The 21,011-nt window shown below is 41.3% G+C and overlaps 1 protein-coding gene across 1 annotated transcript in view; it reads right to left on the bottom strand.

Moving 5' to 3' along the window:
* Positions 1-21,011, bottom strand: part of LOC148354500 (uncharacterized) — a 45,333-nt gene that overhangs the window by 16,480 nt on the left and 7,842 nt on the right. Inside the window, exons 5-20 of the mRNA XM_088350882.1 lie at positions 19,649-19,771; positions 16,344-16,439; positions 12,503-12,712; positions 10,338-10,484; positions 8,348-8,512; positions 8,063-8,281; positions 5,857-6,003; positions 5,609-5,782; positions 5,410-5,529; positions 5,262-5,315; positions 3,556-3,771; positions 2,437-2,541; positions 1,775-1,912; positions 1,620-1,700; positions 467-613; positions 219-392 (exon numbers count right to left, since the gene is read on the bottom strand). Of these exons, the coding sequence (XP_088207008.1) occupies positions 219-392; positions 467-613; positions 1,620-1,700; positions 1,775-1,912; positions 2,437-2,541; positions 3,556-3,771; positions 5,262-5,315; positions 5,410-5,529; positions 5,609-5,782; positions 5,857-6,003; positions 8,063-8,281; positions 8,348-8,512; positions 10,338-10,484; positions 12,503-12,712; positions 16,344-16,439; positions 19,649-19,771 (2,316 nt within the window). The remainder of the gene's footprint in view (positions 1-218; positions 393-466; positions 614-1,619; positions 1,701-1,774; positions 1,913-2,436; positions 2,542-3,555; positions 3,772-5,261; positions 5,316-5,409; positions 5,530-5,608; positions 5,783-5,856; positions 6,004-8,062; positions 8,282-8,347; positions 8,513-10,337; positions 10,485-12,502; positions 12,713-16,343; positions 16,440-19,648; positions 19,772-21,011) is intronic.

The raw sequence follows: 21,011 nt of genomic DNA, 5'->3' as shown, positions 1-21,011 counted from the left end.
AGAGTGTTCTCCATCCGGGCACCGGTGCTGTGGAATGCTCTTCCCCCTGAGATCCGATCTGCAACCTCAGTGGAGATGTTTAAATCTAAGCTTAAAACTCACTTCCACTCTATAGCATAGGAAAAACCAAAACTGCTTATGTGTAATAACCTGTGAAGCCCTTTGAGACTCTTTGTGTTTAAGGGCTATACAAGTAAAAATGACTTAACTTGACTCACCTCAGCTTTGGCAGCCGACAGTGCTCTAAGTGCATCCGGTTTCCAATTTTGGGCTTCTTGAATCTCTCTGTTTTTTTTCTCGAGTTTCTCCTTCTTTAGTTTCTTCTCAGTAATAATCGGGTCCTCCACCGTCTTGGTCCCGAGGATACTTGTGGCTTTTTTCTGCCCTTCCGCCTTAGAGGTCAAAAAAATTTCTAGGTAGGGCGAAAACCTGGGCCGGACAACGCCGCCGATCGCGGCCGACTAACCTGGCATAAGGTAAATTCCACTTCCTTGTTGAGGTCTTTGGTGTCCAACTCTGTGTCGTTGAAGTTCTCAGAAAGGTCGGAGGGCATATTTCCATGCTCCTCAGACGTCGGGCTTCCCCGACCACCCTCCAGGCTCTTGATGATGCCCTGTAGCGGCACAGCGGGCGATTTAATGTCTTACGTAAAATGCAGACGTTGTAAAAAATAAATGAATACATCTATAATGCAAATGAACTCCATTGTCGACTTTGGTCGCCAGACACGTTTTACGCAACATAGTGAGCCACCTTTACACGCATATAATCTCTTATAAGAGTTGGTCATGCGCAAAAGAGTCCATCTCGAGTAGTAACAGTTTGTACCCTTTTAGATGGGAAAATTTAAGCACTATTTAACACTTTCAAGGCATACTTTGCAATTTTTCCAGTACCTTCAGAGGGAAGAAATCCAGCGCAGATCAGAAGATCGTTTTTTTTTTTGTTGGCTTTGATGACTAAACTAAAGTCCATTATCGTGCTGTTAGCACATACTTGGTGCTATTTAGCGCTATTCCTAGCTATGATCTTTTTGTGCCAATAGGCTGCTACAAACTTACATAAATTCTGCCATTCTGCTTCAAGAATGCACGCGCAGCTTGGCTTCTTCAAACTTGCGTACAACACGGAAAGGGCTCTATAGAAGTTGGGTAGTACTTGAGTTTAAAACGGAAGACAAGAAAAGATAGTGCTGTAAGTATGAAAAGCCGAAGAACGGGCCAAATTTGGACTCATATTAATGATATTGATCGCGCCAAAGCAGAGGTGCCTTCAATCTTTCAACCGACTGCTGATCTTTTGCTTTTACTTATTTTAATTTATATTTTTGTGTGTTTTTCAGAGGCTCCGTGTCTAAATTGGTTAAAATATAATTCTATCATTTATTTAAAGCACAAAGAGTTAATATTCTTTATTTAGAGGTTTGGTATTAATATTTTGCCATTTTGATATTCAGGATACTTGATTTTTTTTGACTCTTATTAAAACATGTTCTGTTGTCTCTAATTGTGGGTTTTATCTCAGGATTTAGGTGTTACCCCTGACGATGCATCTCAGGAGAATGTTCTATCAAGTTTTTACAGCAGTGGACTCTGAAAGCACGCCTCAAGACGACTCACCTTTCCTATGCTGGTGGTCGAAGTATTGTCTGTGAAAGTTCTGATCCTGATGGCCTGGTAGTCGCCTTTCGCTTCATCGTGCTGAAAAAAAAAACGGACGTGACCAAAAACTCAGCTAGGCTCAAACGATTATGACAAGCCCCACTTGGACCGACCGGGACCACGCTGAATTCCACTTTCTGATTCCGCTCCAGCTTCTTTTTCACGAAGAATTCCGACATGTTGAAAAAAAGCCGCGGGCTCTGCGCGCACAATATAAGGCCACTCTCGTTGGAGAACTCGGTGATGATTCCCTGCAAAGAATCAATTGCTTACTTGATATTTAAGCCAAGTGCTGCACTTTGTGTGTGCCATGACCAATTTCATTCATTCATCCATTATCTGCACTGCTTATCCTCAGTAGGGTCGCAGGGGTGCCTGAGCCCATCCCAGCAATCCTCGGGCAGTGGGCAGGGGATACCCTTCACCGGTTGCCAGCCAGTCACGGGGCACATAGGGACAGACAATTCGCTCGCTCATTCACACCTAGGGACAATACGGAGCGGCCAATTCAGCTGACATGCATGTTTTTGTAATGTGGGAGGAAACCGGAATGCCCGGAGGAAACCCACGCAAGCACGGGGAGAACATGCAAACTCCACACAGGAGGTTCGATCTCACGACCTTAGGACTGTGCCGCACACGCGTTAACCACTGCGCCGCCGTGCTGACCCTGACCAATTCCATGAGCTATTAAAATCAATTTGAGTTGCCTTTTTGTCCAGCACACTTTTGGATCTTGCCATAAAATGGCACGCAAACATGTGGGACGCCTTACGGTTCGTCGTTGTTCCGTGGACTCTTCTAGGGAGGAAGGAAGGATCTCCACTAACATGGCTCGTTTCTCTTTGGTCTCCAGATTGGTGACCACATTGAAGCTCACCTGGAAAAGACGACAGTATCAGAGAGTGTGCCTGAGCATCACAGTGTTTGTCAAAATTTTCCACCGCCAAATTTAAGCACGTTCAGGGCCAATTTTAAGATGTTGCCAGTATCTACAGAGGAAAAAATCCAGCACCGATCAAAATAACTTTTATTTTTGGTTGGCTTTGATGACTAATAAAAAGTGGTTGGTAGCACGTACTTTGTGCAATTTGGGGCTGTTCCAATCTATCTTCAATATTTTCGTGTGAATAGGCTGAATTCTGCTTCTAAAATGCACATGCAGCTTCAAAACGTCACACTTGTTTACTAACACAGGAAAGGGTCTATAAGTGGAGATCAATAATGGAGTTCAATACAGATGACAAAAAATACTCAATGTATAAAAGAAATCTAGACTTATTTTAATGATATTGATTACTTCAAAGCAGTGTGCATTCAATCTTGAAATCAACTGCTGATCTTTTGCCTTTAATATTAGTTATTTCAATGTATCTTTTGCTTGTTTTTTAGAGGATCTGTTTCTAAATTCATAGATTTTTTTATTTTGCATTTTATCATTTATTCATAACACTGAGGGTTCATATTTTTGATCTATAACTTATTATTTTGCATTTTCAGGGACTTTGCGTTATTTGACTTTAAATCTGTTCAGTGTGTAAAAAGATGTTTTGTATTTTACAATTTTTTTGTAGATATGTGCATGTTTTGATTTAGATTTAATGGGTATTGCAGGGATACCCTGTAATGTATAACGGCTGAATAATTTGATGCATAATATTTTATTATTATGGATAATATATCACTAGGGGAAAAAAATCTAAGGAGCCAAAAGCTTTTCTCAGTGAGCTCAGCAAAAAGAACTGCTTCTCGAAAAGGAGCCGGAATTCCCATGACTAGTCTGATTAAAAAAAAAGAATTCATGCATTTTGAAGAATTTCAAGCACCCAAAAGAACACTGATCACAAAATGTCTCAACATTGAAGTCTAACTCAGGAAAAGCTGACCGGCTCACCTTGTCGCCATTAAACATGGTGACTCCGGTGAGAAGGTCGTGAGGGCCGAAAGGAAGCTGCTTCTGACACCAATTAATGGTCATCACCAGACACCCCTCCTCCTGCAGGCTCTCGCCTCTGTCTGAAATCTCTTCAGTCTTTTCCTCTACATCCGTTTCCTGTTTGACGTCCACTTTCTCCTCCTTGCTCTTCGCTTGCTCCTCCATAGCAGACTCCTGCAGTACAACACGTAACGCGTCAACGCCATTCGAAGGTTGGGAGGAAAAAAAAGTGAGTCCATTACATGGAAAAAGAAGTCAATTGAAAATATTTGTGTTGATGCTTCGCCGGAACGCTGTTGTACCTTCATTGAGGACAGACTCCCTAACAACATATGTTTTAAAGACACTGATCCTGTCCATGCCAGTTAGAAATCACGTTTCCGAGAAAATCACTACTAGCCATCACTGATCAGCTATTTTCAGAGTCAGTCCGCGGGCTACTTGGGTGCTCTTTGGGGCAAGGTTTGTGCACCTTTTTAACAGCCAAATTCAAACACAAGCGAGTTGTCTGTCTCTGTGTGCCCTACGACTGACTGGCAACCAGTTCAGGGTGTCCCCTACCCAAGTCAAGTCATTTTTATTTGTATAGCCCTAAATCACGAAGAGTCTCAAAGGGCTTCACAGATTGTTACACTATATTACACAGACTATTGTCAACCGACAAGAGGAGTAGGTTATTCGTATGCAATAGAGTAGAGGTGAGTTTTAAGTTTAGATTTAAACATTTCCACTGAGGTTGCAGATCGGATCTCAGGGGGAAGAGCACAGCAGTACCCACTGCCCTAAGATAGCTAGGATGGGCTCCAGCACCCCCGCGACCCTACTGAGGATAAGCGGTGCGGATAATGGATCGACTAATTTTGACAATATTGATTACTTCGAAGCAGGGTGCAGTCAATCTTTTAATTGACTGCTGATCATTTGCTTTTAGTTTTCCCTACTTTAATTCAGATTTTTGCGTGTTTTTAAGAGGATCTGTGTCTAAATTAGTAAAAATACATTCGGAAATTGTGAATTTATTTGCATTTTATTATTTAATCATGGCACTGAAGACATTTTAATTTATATTTTATTGTTTTGCATTTTCAGGGATTTTGTATTCTTGTTCGACTTTGAATCTGTTCCGTGTATAAAAAGTTACAATTGTTTTGTATTTCACAATTTGTTATGTAGATGTGATTGTCTGATGAACTTTTATTATTTATAATTTAACATTGAAGAAAAAAAAAGAATCTGAGGAGCCATTTGGGTTCTCAATGATCTGAGCCTAAAAGAGCCACTTTTCTAAATGGAGCCGTCCTCTTGGGCGTGATTAGTAGGGCGCAGTGAAGTCCAAAATACTGTACAGATGGTGCTGCTGCTAACGTTTCACTATAATAGACAGTGAAAGCGCAGCCCCTAGTGACACTTTTAACTAAATGCCTTTCATTAACAAACTGCTATTGCTTTAAATCTCCGTGGCAACCAGTGTGCATGCGGGCTCCCAGCGTCTCTTTGCATCACAGTCACAGTCAGGAGTTTACAGACGAGGGGGAGGAAGGCTTCCGGCAACACAGCAATCATTCAATCAGCCCTAATTAGAGAATTTTTTGTTTTTGGGGTAAAAGTCCGGCCAAAGAAAATTAACTCTGCACTAATAGGGTGAGAATCTGGAGGGTTCGTGCCTGATTGTCTTTAGGCTTCTTCTTGATCTGTATTTCCTCCCCCTCAGTCTTCACCTGCAAGTCAAGACACAGCAGTGTCACCTTTCACAGACTCATGCAAAGTCTTCAACATTTTGTGTTGCAAAGGAGAAAAAAAATGAGTGTACACCTCAGGCAGCTCCGTTTTGATGCGCCGTTTCCCAATCGCTTTAAGGACGGTCCCTTTGAAGCGTTGTCGGCTGATGACCAGCTGTGTTCCGGGGATGGGAACCATGGAGCCCTTCGAAGGCTGTAAAATGGATGGGGGCAGACCAGAGAGTGGGTAAGGGGGGGCGGACGGATGTAGACAGATCTTAGAATCCACTCACCTCAGCTTCGGCAGCCGCCAGTGCTGCAAGAGCAGCCTGTTTCCAATTTGGGGCTTCTTGATTCTTTCCGTTTTTTTCCTCGAGTTTCTCCTCCTTTAGTTTCTCCTCAGTCATGATCCGGTCCTCCACCGTCTTGGTTCTGAGGATTCTTATGGCTTTCTTCTGCCCTTCCGCCTTAGAGGTCAAAAAAATTTCTAGGCAGGCCGAAAACCTGGGCCAGACAACGCCGCCGATCGCGGCCGACTAACCTGGCATAAGGTAAATTCCACTTCTTTGTTGATGTCTTCGGTGTCAAACTTTGTGTCGCTCAAGTTCTCAGAAAGGTCGAAGGGCATATCTCCATGCTCCTTAGACGTCAGGCTACCCCTACCACCCTCCAGGCTCTTGATGATGCCCTGTAGCGTTACAGCGGGCGATTTGATGTCATACGTAAAATGCAGACGATGTAAAAAATAAATGAATACATCTATAATGCAAATGAACTCCATTGCCGACTTTGGTCGCCAGACATGTTTTACGCAACATAGTGAGCCACCTTTACACGAATATAATCTCTTCTAAGAGTTGGTCATGCGCAACAGAGTCCATCTCGAGTATTAACCGTTTGTACCCTTTTAGATGGGCAAATTTAAGCACTATTTAACACTTTCAAGGAATACTTTGCAATTTTTCCAGTACCTTCAGAGGAAGAAATCCAGCACCGATCAGAATAACGTTTTTTTGTTGGCTTTGATGACTAAACTAAAGTCCATTATTGTGCTGTTAGCACATACTTGGTGCTATTTAGTGCTATTCCTAGCTATGATCTTTTTGTGCCAATAGGCTGCTACAAACTTACATAAATTCTGCCATTCTGCTTCAAGAATGCACGCGCAGCTTGGCTGTCTTCTTCAAACTTGCTTACAACACGGAAAGGGCTATATAGGAGTTGGGTAGTACTTGAGTTTAAAACGGAAGACAAGAAAAGATAGTACTGTACGTATGAAAAGCGGAAGAACGAGCCAAATTTGGACTCATTTTAATGATATTGATCGCGCCAAAGCAGAGGTGCCTTCAATCTTTCAACCGACTGCTGATCTTTTGCTTGTACTTATTTTAATTTATATATTTGTGAGTTTTTTGTGTCTAAATTGGTTAAAAAAAATCATTTATTTAAAGCACCGAAGAGTTCATCAATTTAGAGGTTTGGTAGTAATATTTTGCCATCTTGATATTCAGTTTACTTGATTTTTTTTTGACTGTTCTTAAAAAATTGAAATAGGCTTATTTATGGATTCATATCTGTATAGCAGGGGTCAGCAATAAATGATTGGTGAAAAATTAATGCCATTAATTGCGAACAATTAATGGAATGGTTGCTTAAACTCATAAATCCATTTATTGCAGAATTTAAATAATTATCAATTATTGCGACCCATTAATTGCGAAAATATTCGGGTTTTTTGTTAGTCGATTGCGTCAACAAACGTGCAAATTTTCACGCCGCGCGAGCATTTCGTATGCGGTCAAAGTCACATACACACACAATCGGGACAGTGCATGCATACGCGTAAGCTACCGTGTTTCCCCCATTATAAGACCCACCCCGAATATAAGGCCCAGCTTTTTATGAGAAATGAAATTCAACCTTCCTGCAAATAAGAGGCTCATATTACCTATGAAAACCGTAGATAAACGTTATTTAACAACGGCAATGGTTTTCTAAGAAATTTTTAGCGAAAATTTATTACTTTTGCACATATTTTTATTTCAAAACCTCAATTTTTGACGATGATTTTGAAGTAAGGCCGGCCTTATATTTGGGGAAACACGGTAGCTGTACGTACGTAGTGTGGTTGCAAAGCAGCTTTTTATTGGTCGGGACAAAATCGGGCTTGTTGATTGGCTCATGTTTTGCCTCAAGCACGTACGTCGTGGATGCACATACGCATTTCGCTCCGTTTGATTCTGAGGTTCTCAAGTACAGCTAACACATGAATAAAAACAAGCCCCAACATGACGGTAGCTGATGTGATCACCAATAACTCAATATTTTTTGTACTAAAAGTAAAGATTAGAGGGACCAGTTTGTTCGACCATATTGACACGGCTAGTATACCATTAAATTACCAATTAATGGCTAGAAATCCAATAAATACCCATTAATTGGCCTTGCCGCGAAAAAATTAACATTAATTTTTTCGCACTTAAATATTTTTTTTTTTCCAAAAATCAATTACTGATGACCCCTGCTGTATAGACCTTGCACGGTGTCGAGTTGGTTTTAAAAAGCGAATTTTTAAATTTTGTACAAATCTGGAAATAGTATTTTTCATTTTACCCATTTTTCTCGTGGTTTTATCGTTTGCCACAAAAAAGAAATCAGCTTCAAACCATATTTAAAAACAAAATTAATAACTCCACCACTATTGGACTAATCCTTATAATAGTCAGTGACTAGTCAACTATCCCTACCAGTATTCGATTTTCATGTCTGAAGACGAAGGTGAAGGGAATCTTGAGCTGAATATCAGTGGCGCGCCTCTGGTTGGTATTTTTGTCCACCGCCAGACGCAAAAGCACACGGTCGTTCGTGAGCAGTGTGACGCCGCAGTCCTTATGTTCGAAGGTCACGTTGGTCTGAAGAGGCCCGATTTGGGCAGAGATATACCCAGGGTTGCCCGTCTCCTTGCTCTGCATGACCAAGAAGATCAGGAAAAAAGGCACTCTGGTAGAGAGCCAGAGACGTCCGGCACCTACCGTAGCCCTGATTGGCTGGCAAACAACGCCCTCGTACTGTTCTGGGTCAAGACACGTGGTGCTCGGTGGCGTTTCGCCCTTTAAGGGCAGCAAAGGGTATTTGAGGCTCAGCAGGACCGGCTCCTTGACCCGGCGGAGGCGGAGGGCTCGCTTGTCTGGTTGCAGCTGACGGGAAGGTGAAAAAAATGGTGAATTTCTGCGGGCCTCTCAATTGCTGTCGACCTATCGAAGGCCTTACTCAGTATTTCCCAGATGTAGAAAGATTCCGGCGGACAGCCAGGGTTTAATTGGTCACGCCAGAGTCGCATAAACTTGTATTAGTAATGATATAACAATATTTCTAAATATACAGATGAACCACGTTCCACAAACTTAATTCAATGCCAAAACGTTTAATTATTTTTATTTCAAAAAACTATACTAAAGGCTTTGGAATGGCTGATCAATAAGTATCAAACCCTTTGGGCATTATTTCAGTATAGAAAATCACCACAAGATGGCAAAAATGGCAACGATCAGATCTTTGTCCACACATCAAGGAGCCCCCACGTCTTCACATTCCTTAGCGTCCTCTTTCCAGCGATTGAGAGTAGGCGACTCCCGGGTGACCGAAAAAATGTGATCAGGTCACCGAAACATTCGCCATTGAAAAGTTCTTACCAAGTTCATGAGTCGTTCATGCATAACGCTAAGTGCCATTGTGTTTATGGAAAGCATTGTTTAGATATTGGAGGTTTCACAACTGCAAAAAAAGTTCTGCTAGAATTACATCCTTTCACAAAAATTTGCTTTTTTCAGAGGTTTTTTGGAGAGGGTTGTTTTTAAGAAAGTTAGCAGTGCAATGCATTGAACTTTGGGTCAGATTTCTTATTTGCATTGGGTCACATGGACATGGGCTGCCCCTGCTCAGAATTCCACCTGGAATACAATGTTGAAACATCTGATCTGAGTTCATGAACAAGCAAAACGTATCATACAAATGTACCTGTTTGCTATGTCATAAAACAATTAAACAATGTAAAACATGTGAATTGAATAATATGCTTTAATTTAATTATTTAGAGGGATTGAATTATCAGGTACCAACTGGGCGTGAGGTTTGATATCTTTCATTTGTCAAAAAAATGAGACAGAATTGCTGTTGAATAAATGGTTGTCATTATACAATAGTACAGTCAAAATTGGAGGACTTATCCTTTGAGAAGGAAAAAAAAAATCGATTTGAGATCGACTGGCTAGCTACACGATAGCGTCGGTTAACCCTGAATTCAGCAAGGTCTCCGCGATGATGAAAATTCAAGAGTCACGAACGTAGCCGTTTCCCACGTGCTGTAGCTCAGGCATGGAGACTTAAGGTCATCCGTTTCATGGGTATTGGATCTGGCTCTTGAATGGCCACATTTGACAGTGGCGGATAACGAGTTGATAGCCTAGCTATTGCTTTGCCTCCCGACGCCGCCTCAGTCGAGTCCTGGACGCGATAACCATCCACGGAGCACCCGCCGGTGATCAGCATTTCTTTGCGCTTTTCTGACTATCCTCTGAGTTTGATTTAATTCATGAATTTCATTTCACTGTAACGAGCTGCTTAAGCTACGAGCTATCACGTTTGTTTTGGTGGCCAGTTGTGCGAGGGCTGTTTGACTGAGTCCTTACACCAGCCTATCACAGTCGTGCAGACACTGATTGCAAACTTTGCCTTGTTCTTATTGACTGTCATTGAAAAACTTGCCTCTGATTGCCTGGCACCGTTAAAATCCTAACTGTGACAATTTTTGTTGGTCAAACACTCCATCCCTGAAATAACAAACTGGAAATATACATTCTTGGTAAAAAAATAATAATAAAAAAATAAAAAATAAAATAAAAGACCAAAAAAAAAAAAAAAATGCAGTGTCTTTCAATAACACAATCTCACTACATAACATGGTGATATTGATTCGATTTTGGTTAAGGGACTCACAAAATTCTATGGGAAACACGCCCTTACCTTGTTGTAGGTGAACTCCACTTTTTCGTTAACGTCGTCGGCCGTGAAGTCCACATCGCTGAAGTTCTCCTGAAGGTCAAAGAGGAGCTCGCCGAGCTTACCCGACGTGATGACGCCTTTGTTGCCGTCGATGCTGGTGATGATGCCCTGCAAAGCGCGGTTGGCATCAGATAGCGAGACTAGACAAGTCAAGTCATGTTTATTTGTATAGGCCTTAATCACTAAGCGTCTCAATGGGCTTTACAGACCAGATTATTGCAAACCACAGGCTATTATGACACCATCCCTTGATCTAAAACCTACATTAGGGTGAATAATACAGATATTGTCAACATAAAATATAGGTTACTCATACTGTATGTGATATGGGCTCCAGCCCCCCCTCGAATCTACTGAGGATAAGTGGTGCAGATAATGGATGGATGGTCAACAAAGGCCTGTATTAAAAATAAACGACACATGAAATGAAATGATCTTTTCAATCATTTTGTGCATAATTTTACATAATATTTTGTCATGTTGGGATTAAAGAAGCAAAAACAACCTGAGGAGCACTTTTCAAGTCAATGACTTCCCAAAGCGCTTTACACTGTGCTTCACATTTCCCAATAGTGGCCGTGATCTGTGAAGCCATGTAAGGCGCTAACCTGCTTATTGGGGGTATTGGTGTTTCAGTGTCTTACCCAAGGACACTTCGGCATGTAACACGGACAAAGCCGGGATTCGAACTGGGATCCCTTAATCCTAAAACGATCGCTCTACCTCCTGAGCTACTGCCGCCCCACATAACTTTGGCTCCTATTAACATCAGTCTGTAAACACCAGTTTAAAACCTCTACAACAGTGTTTTTGATTTTGGCCATATTTTAGACATTGTGAAAAAAGTTGTAAATGTTTGTCTTCTCTTTCCAGAAGTCAATCTCTGAGAACACTTGCAAGTCATAATCGTGCATAAAAATTGGTTGCTGGTTGCCTTTAAGCACGTATATTTCAGTAGGTCTTAACGATTTTGAGAAAAAAACCTAACTGCGATTTTTCAGCCCAGTATTGCGATAGCGAAGCAATATTCGATTTTAAAAAGAATGGTGCCTTTTCTGTGCTAGTTTTTTTTTTTTTTTTTGGGTGAGTACTTGTGTTTGCTCTAAGCTGCGCGCGTGCGCAATTGCGCACTGCTCGCACATTCTCCGCGCACAAGAAAATCTAGCCAGCCCACAAAAATCAGGGCTTAAAATTACTAATTAAGAAGCGACTTAAGTCAAAGTTACAGTGCATGAAGGTAAAAATACACAGGTTCCCCTGAAGTTGTGTCCTAAAGGCGGTATTTTGAAGTCGAGTCGAAATAGAACTAAGTTGAGTTAAGTTAGTAGAGTTTGTCGAGAACCGGCTTCTCCGCCCCCGCTCACTAAAAAGAACTGGCTCTTTCGGGTCCTAAGCGGCTCTTCAGGTTTTTTTTGCTTCTTTAATCCCAACATGACAAAATATTAAGTAAAATTATGCACAAAATGACTTAAAAGAAGGGGGGAATATAACAAAAAAAATACCAGAATGAAAAAGTAGTGACAAGCTGGAAAAAAAAAAAAAAAAGAAACAAAAGAGAAAAAACTTCTCCAAAAGGTTCAAGAACAGCATTCAATTAACTTCGAGTACGTCTCGAATTCAGTTCAAACATAAAGGGCAGCATTAGCTCAGGAGGGAGATCGCAGGTTCAAATCCCGGCTCCTCCGTGTTACATGACGAAGTGTCCTTGGGTAAGACACTGAACCCCTAATGCCCCCAATAAGCAGATTGGCGCCTTGCATGGCCACTATTGGTGTGTGAGTGTGTGTGAATGAGTAAATGTGAAGCACATTGTAAAGCGCTTTGGGAAATCTTCATTATATAAATGGTGATCATCATTTTCAAGTACACAGCGCCCTCTTCTGGAGAGCTTTGTTATGTCTGTCTATGAATCTTTGAAAAAAAAAAAAAAAAAAAAAAAAAAAAAAGCTAAGTGTCATTTGATTAAACATTGGCATTACATCACATCGCAATGCCGATTAGATTTCGGTAAATTGTGCAGCCCCACTAAACGGCCATTTTGAACCCCCGATACTTTTTGATGGCCCCCTTTGAAACTGTTTAGCCAAAAGGAGCAGGCAAAAGTCCGCGGCGACAGGCGCTCTCACCCTCTGCCGGATCTCTTTGGTGTGCTGGAAGGTGTCGGGGAGCCTGGGCCGGATGTTGGTGGCCCGCTTCTTGTTGGTGATCAGGTTCTTCGCTATGTTAAAGACAACTTGGTCGTTCTTGAGAAGGGTGACGGCACTGTCCATCCTCGAAAACGGCAGGATGATCCCCAGGGTCTTGGACTGGATCCGCATCTGCCCGTACTGGCCACCCTTCTGTGACATAAATATGTCAGCACAGTGATTTTGAAGAGTTTCAGAACGTTTCTCATAAAATTACTATTAACAATAATAATAATAGTAAATACCACAGCCATATCCGCCTAGTGGGAGTCATTTCTGACTCTTTTTGGGAGATTGATTCAGAGGAGGGGATTCCCACGCCAAGCAGAGTGGCAACGGGTACCAATGTTTAAGTCTTAGGTATGACTCGGTCGAGGCTTGAACCACAACCTCCCAGTCTCAGGGCGGGCGCCATACCCCCAAGGCCACCGAGCTGGTTTAATAATAACAAGAATAACAATAGTAGTAATAAAAGATTTGTCAAACACCTATTCAGTAAGACAAAGAGGAGGAGGTTTGGGATTTGAAGTTGGATCCCAAAGCCAAAAAAACATAATGGGTTTAAAGTGTGTCTTACTTTGCAAACCGTATAGGCAGGGAAGTCCGATTTTAAATGATAAAAAAATGCCTTCTCAAGGCCCAATTGCAGCAACAGAATTTCCATAGCTAATTTGTGGTTTTCATTGTCGTTGTGCCGATCCAATGTGCTTTTCTGAAAGTTCGTATTGCGAAACAATTTATGCAATCCAGTTTTTTGTCACGCTGGGTGCATTCATCACAGAACATGTAGCCTCTGTTATTATCCTCCTCATAGAGTAACCAGGAATATAATTGAGTCCATTTTGGGAGAAAAGTCTTCGTCTTGCTTGGAGTATTCTTTTGTTTATCTTTCGTCGAATCGTTCGCTTTGTTTACACCGCGGGATCCAATGCAACCAGGGTTTCATTCGCTAAAAAATAAATTACATATGGCTATTATAGTACATCAAATACAGAATATTTGTGTACAATTAGTTGTGATCATGGAAATCATAGCGTACATTGACGTTGGTGACGCATTTTGTAGAAGACAATCGTGCTTTATTATTTTAATAAACGCGTCATATAGACTACGATCGCTTAATTGTTTTAGTTAGCTTGTTTTATAGCTTTATTGTTTTAACAAACTTATTATATAGAATGCGATCGCTTTTGTCGGAAGCGCAACAGAATGCACGTTCACGCGAGGGGGGAGGATTTTGCAGGACACAGTGCAATTTAATATATCCGCCTTTTCAGACTCGTCCTTGAAATCCTGTTTCGTCTCGTAATGACAACACGTAACGTGCGGGGTACGACGCTCGAGGCACTAACAGCATGCTCATTTTTTGCACAAAGCCTCATTCGGCCGACCACGCTGGCTGAAAAGAACGAGATTTTTCCGCTCGAGGAGCCCTTATTATTCAGCTGTCGTGATTCTTTCATTACTAAAAAATTAAAGAGCGCAATGAAAATGCCTAAATTTCAGGTAAAAATTTGCATTAAAAAAATTATTACATTGCCGTACGCTCGCGTGCCCCTGGTTAACCCCTTGCGTGTCACTGCTGGCATGCGTGCCATAGGTTGCCGAACGGTTTTTGCAAAAGCTTTCTGTATATTTCATCAGAATATTGGATGTCTTGTCTTTGTCATCCTGAGCTGTGGCGTAATCGGAGCACACCAGCACCATAGCAAGCCAGTTGCCATCCTGTTTTACGCGTTAGTCGAAGAAGTTTTTTAAGTGAAGTTTTGGTAGTTTTTACACCGCGGGATCCAATGCAACCAGGGTTTCATTCGCTAAAAAATAAATTACATATGGCTATTATAGTACATCAAATACAGAATATTTGTGTACAATTAGTTGTGATCATGGAAATCATAGCCATCCTGTTTTACGCGTTAGTCGAAAAAGTTTTTTAAGTGAAGTTTTGGTAGTTTTTGTAGAGAATACCTTAACGTTGTGTCGAGATGGATGAAGTAATGATACAACAAAGGGTAGGCAGCCCAGAAGGGGCAAACTGGCAAAAATTCCACACAGAGAGCTGCCAACAGGGGGCTAACTTTCCAGCAGCTGCCCTATTGTTTTATTGTCTGCTCCTATCTTCGGTGTTTTTTCTTCCCGTTTTGACAACTACACTATGGATTACTTCTATCCTATGGGACATGGGTTTTAGCGCACAAAAAACGCGTGTATTCAAGGAATTTCAACTCCTTGCCCTGAAAAATTCTCGTGCCGGCGTGAAGAATGGGCCTATCGTGGAAGAAGAACCGGAGCTAGCGAAGCGGCTAGCGGCGTTATAAGTCTTCGGTACCATCCGTAATCATGGTAAATGCGAACTCACGACCAAATGAGATCATCGAGTGCTGGTGGAAAACATCGAAGCGCACAGGGAGTGCTGTTGCTGTGTTTTGCGGAAACGTGGCTCACGTTTAGCATTCCGGATGCTAACGTGTAGCCACCCGGAGCTACCCGGAGCAATCCGGCTTCAACGCCGCTAAACAGAGACACGAAAGCCGGGGGGGGATCGGAGAGGAGGCGGACTTGCTAACACAAGGTCGTGTATCCCTGGATTTACACAAAGAAAAGTTTTCCATCTGCTGCAGGGATGTCGAACTTTTGGACTGGCGTGACTTCATCCACTCCGCATAAGTACCCCTAGGGCATCATGTTAATCTGTTAATAAACAACGGGGTAGACTGCTGGAAGTCTGAATTTCCCTAGGGGGATGAATAAGGTATCTATCTATCTATCTATCTATCTAACCGGGACCTATCAACGCCTGCGGGCTTGGCGGAAAAACAAGAAGCTGGCCGACCCAAAAATTTGCACTGAGCAGCCAGGCTAACCAGGAACCAACACGAGGCTAGCCGGCCAAACAAATCACAGTGGGCAGCCAACGAGCACCAACCAGGAGCAAACAGAACAGGAGAAGCCCTCAGTAACTCTAACACCAACAGAGAGCTAGTCGGAAAAAAAGACAGTGTTAGCAAAGTTCAAATTTGTCCAAGCAGACGTGTGCGCTATGCAACTGCTGTTCACTGCAATCATTGCTTCAGAGCTGGCCTCAAATGTTGTGTTAATAAGATTCGACATTTTGAAAGTGTTGTGTTTCCTCAATGACGTCACATAGGGTTCGTAACCCTTTTTCGTGGCCAAGAGCTTTCAAAGCTAATTTTCCAATTTCTCCAGTTCCCGACATCTTTGTCTGTCCTTGTGGGCGCGACCCATACAGGAAAATGACACTTAACCGGACAACGCCATACAAACTAATGCTAGCTGCGATAGCAAAGCGAAGCCACCAGAGCAGGCGCGTCATCTTCATTTTAAGCAGACAATTATTTCTTCATCTAATATGTAATTCATTGAGTCAGATTCCTGGGAAACGTGGCAATAATTTCAAGAATTTACAAACACTACACCCAAACTCCAAGCACTTCTCAAACCTTGAAAACACAACATTCAAGTTCAGGCAATTTCAAAGATTTCATGCATCCGTACGAACCCCGGTTACAGCTCAAGCCGGAAACAAGCCGGATGGGTCAACCTAAGGACGACATTTCTTGAGTGTAACAGCGTTTGGAATATTTTGCAATATATTGGTATAATTGTGGGGAGGAACACTATGCGTTCTGTGCTTGATAGAAAAAAAAACATTCCGTTTGGGAATACCTTCAATACCAGCGGGCCTGGCCGGGCCAGATTTTTTATGCTCAATATTCCTCTGGAATCGGCCCTGGAAAAAAAAGATAATGATGGTACTTACCTGGATGGGCTGAATGACCACCCCCTCGTAGATGTCCGGCTCCACGCTGTCAGTCCCACCCGGCATCTCTTTGACATCCGTGGCGAGCTTCGTGCCCTGTGGGGAAGCTCAGAATTAATGGCCTTTATTTTCATTAGATTAGAATAGACCATTAGTGTCTCTCATCTCATCTCATTAGCTACACCACTTATCCTCAGTCGGGTCGCGGGGGTGCTGGAGCCCATCCCAGCAACTATCGGGCAGTGGGCAGGGGACACCCTGAACTGGTTGACAGCCAATCGAAGGGCACACGGGGACAGACAACTCACTCGCTCATTCACACCTAGGGACAATTTGGACCGGCCAATTCACCTGAAATGCATGGTTTTAGAATGTGGGAGGAAACCGGAGTGGCCGGAGGAAACCCACGCAAGCACGGGGAGAACATACAAACCCCGCACAGGAAGTCTGGAGCTGGATTTGATTAGTGTCATTGTTAAAAAATGGGTTGAACAAATTGCGACAACGAAATTTGAAGTGGCACTCCAGTTCACATTTTACAGCGAAGATAAAACAAAGAAGATAAAGGAACAAAGAAGATATAGGTTATAATTTACACAAGAAAGTGTGGGCATGTAGGGTGTTACATACAGTTTTGGGATCGTATTAATACAATATGCAGTAGTGCAAAATAGGCAACATTTTGCCAAGTGAGCATAGCATTGTTCATTTTACCTCTGTGATGGGTCCGGGAACTCGCATGCTCAAAAATCTATAGGTCCCAACAAAGATCTATGGGTCCCCAAAATTTAGTGTTATCGAGGTTGATATTGTAAATCGGCGATAAATATATAACTCTATATATTCAGTTTTAATCATCACACTTAATTGGTAATACAAAGCACTTATCACTTCAGATTTTTCATATATCTTCAGATAGTTCATATATTCTTCGTGGTTTGCTGTCCTGCCACATTTGTAATGCCTTCTCAGGGTCCAATTGCAGCAACAGAATTTCCATAACTAATTTGTGGTTTTCATTGTCGTTGTGCCGATCCAATGTGCTTTTCTGAAAGTTCGAATTGCAAAATGATCCATGCGATCCAGTTTTTTTGTCACGCTGGGTGCACGCATCACAGTACTTGTAGCCTCCATTATCATCCTCCTCATAGCGTTACCAGGAATAGAATTGAGTTCATTTTGGTAGAAAAGTCCTTTTCTTGCTAGGAGTTTTCTTTTGTTTATTATCTTTTGTCGAATCGTTCGCTGTAACACACGTATTTTCCTTGCCTTTGCGGTCTTCTGAAGAATTGCTCCGCCGTTTTTTCGTGCCCGAATTATTGCCATTGTTACCACTTTCGGTATTATGTTTCGACTTATTACCGACACTGAAGAAATGACCAATTTTTTGTTGATTTGCACCTAATAGCAACTGTTTTTTCGGAGGCATACTTCTCTTTCACTCGACAACTGCCAAAATACTGACGTCATCTCGGAGCAACGAGATCTCGTTTGGCGAGATAGACGTGAGACCAAAACAACAACGGCGGATCTGCCTGACGAAAAGTTGAGTGCGGTAAATCTTTGTTAAAAAAAAAAGTAATCGGCTTATAATGTCAAAAAAGTTGCGTCCCGGGGACGCACGTTGATTTGAGACTATGCGTCCCCAGCAAAAATGATGCGTCTAGGACGCAGGGACGCAGGCAAACCAGAACACTGGCATTTGCATGAATACAATTACACAAGTATAACAAAATTCAGGGTTGGTACACCCTTTTCAAGGCCAAATTCAAGCACTTTTAAAGGACCTTCAAAGCCAATTTCTCCAGCACCAATAACACAAGAAATCCAGTGTGAATCATGAATTTCCCAAAGTCACAGATATATAATTGATCGACACACCTTTTTCAAGTCTATATGTCCACATTTTTCACAAGTGTTTTTCAGGTCCACAATTATATCTGCGATTTACATGACATTTTTAATCTCGCGTGTGCATTTATCAAGACATAGGATTTTTAGATCTTGAGTAAATATGTTGTTTAGACAAAACTCCTCGAATAGGTCTTGGGTAAAAATGACAGTTATACAGACAGGTGGCGTAAATGGTTCAGTTGTAAAATTGTTTCTGTTTGAATAAACACATTTTCTGCAAAAAATAAAAATAAAAAAAATAGTCTAAAACCAGCTACCCGAAAACTAGAAGGCGGCATACCTCGCCAATAACATGCTCTCGTATTCAGAAGGGTATAGGATTTCCTGCAAATATGGACTCGTTACATCCAGGACCATACAGTGAATCCAACCGTTTGAAATATTGCCTCAAAAACACTACACATTTAATAAAAAAACAAAAACGCCTAAAAGCATTTCTGCATCGTTTGACGTTTCTTTGGTGAGATCCATCTGTTTCCCCCCATAGATCCCATTTATTAGTAAACAAACTCTTCAGCTGAATTCCAATATGGCTGTTAGCCTGTGACCTTTTAATTCACACCACTCTCCAAACCTTGCATTAGGTTTTTTTTAACAGTCCTTAACCTTTGATAGCCTACAAAGGCCTGTAATTGAAAATAAACGTCACATAAATGTGGCTCCTATTCTCATCAGTCTGTAGAGACAGATTCTGATGATGATTGACACATTTGTCTGCCAATGAAATTCTCAACAAAAATGTATGCAATTTTACAGGGTCCATTCAAATCAAACCTGGAAATATACGTGCTTAAAGGCAATCAACCATCAATTTTTATGCAGATTTATGACATGCAAGTGTGCTCAAAGATCGACTTCTGGAAAGAGAAGTCAAACATTTGCAACTCTTTCTCATTGTCTAAAATGTGGCCAAAGTCAAAAACACTGTTCTAGAGGTTTTATATTTGTAAGCTGGTGGTCTCCAGATGACACACCTTTAGCAAAAGATGTAAAATACAATGTTTATGTTTTCAAATTGTGATCAAATTGACCTGGGACCAGGTAAGGCTTCATGTTATTGTCACAGCTGTTTTTGAGGTAAGATGCCCATAAACTCTTTTGTAGGCATGTGATAGCAAAAAGAATTTCAGGCGAAAATAAAAACTTTCTATTTCTGTGTGATCCAACTCGGATCACATGATATTACTAGCACTTGCAGTGATTATTTCAGTAGTTTGGGACCAACCTTCAGAGATTTGGCTTTCAAAAGAGAACAAAAAACACCCACATTCAGGAAAGGCAATCAATTTACTTTGGGTAAGTCTTGGATTGGCGTTTTAGACAAATATTACTGGACTGTTAAAGGGTTAAAAAGGTGAGAGGGTGTCTTGGGCGTGTTGTCAGATTCTTACCCAGCAGACGGAGGTGAAGTGCACTCCCACGCCCACCATAAGAGCTTTGGGATTCCCACGGAAGGCTTTTAAGGAGAACTTGAAGCTTTTCTTGTCTTCTCTCTCGATGAAGCCACATTTGGACTGGAGAAGAAAAAAGTTTAAGAAAAAATGAAAGAAGAAAAAAAAACTTCACCTTTACATAAAAACATTACAGTAGAACCCCGCGATACAGCCTTATAATGACGCTTTCCATTAATGATGTGGAATGTTTTTTTTTTGTTCCCTCTTTACAACATTTTCCCCACTTCACGACCTCAACCAGCAACAAGTGCTTGATGAAAAATTCTTCAAAATAATCATTCTTGTCAAAATTATTCAACTGCTAAGTTGATCATTTGAAGTAAAAATAAAAGATAATATATTGGGTTTTTCCTTTTAGAAAGAATTGAGAAAAATAGACTAATACTGAGCTGAAAAATTAATTCTTTTGGTGGACTTCTGGCGTCATTTGTTGGTTAAGTCGATGACTGCAAAGTAGACGTTTCATTCCTCCAGCTCCCATCTAAACTAAATAAATTAAGCAAAAATCCCAATAGCAGTCTTCATTTTATGCTCCTTATCAGGGATGTGATTTGACCAAAGTGAAATTATCTGAAAATTAGCCGGGGGTCTGGGGGCAGCGGGCACCTAGCTAGGTCCAGGGCAGTGCCCTGGTGGGGGGACAAGTGGGGCGAAGTCCCCCGGAGCTCATGGGATTTCCGTGTTTTTAAGTACTTTCAATGCACTCAGATGATAAAGAAATAGACAAAACAACAGCATCAATTTTCAATGTATTTTGAACTATCCCATATAAAATGACAGTTGAAGTCAACTCAAAATCAGTCACATTAAAAAAAAAACATTGGACTGCCTTTGCTTTTAAAAACTATCACTGAGAATATCATCATATCTAACTCATGTGATTACTAAGTTAACACATAAATCATGTTGAAGAGTTCAAATTTCACGAAGAAATAATTGTATCATGAACAAATGAAAAGTACCACAAATGTCTTTGTTATAGCAGAAGATGTTATCTATAAATGAAAGTACAATAAGTATAGGCCCTACAGTAAAGTGTTGGTGTAATGTACACATGAAAATCTGTTATTGTAATTGTTAAATATTTATGGCCATTTTCATTACGTCATAATATTTTTGAAAAAAGGGGAAAACTGTCAAATCAATTTGAAAAGTTTACCACCTACCTCAAAATTCACGACTATATCGGCAACTGGTACAGGTTGTTGGAGTGGATCACGTCTCTCTACTACCGCTTCCGATTGTGGTGTCAATAAGGGACGCAAGTACGTTTCATTTCAGTTACGGAAACACTAAAATG

This window comes from Urocampus carinirostris, chromosome 13 (assembly GCF_059441175.1).
Source record: "Urocampus carinirostris isolate Australia breed hairy pipefish chromosome 13, RoL_Ucar_1.0, whole genome shotgun sequence".
Lineage (NCBI taxonomy): Eukaryota > Metazoa > Chordata > Actinopteri > Syngnathiformes > Syngnathidae > Urocampus > Urocampus carinirostris.
This window is presented reverse-complemented; position numbering and strand designations above follow the sequence as displayed.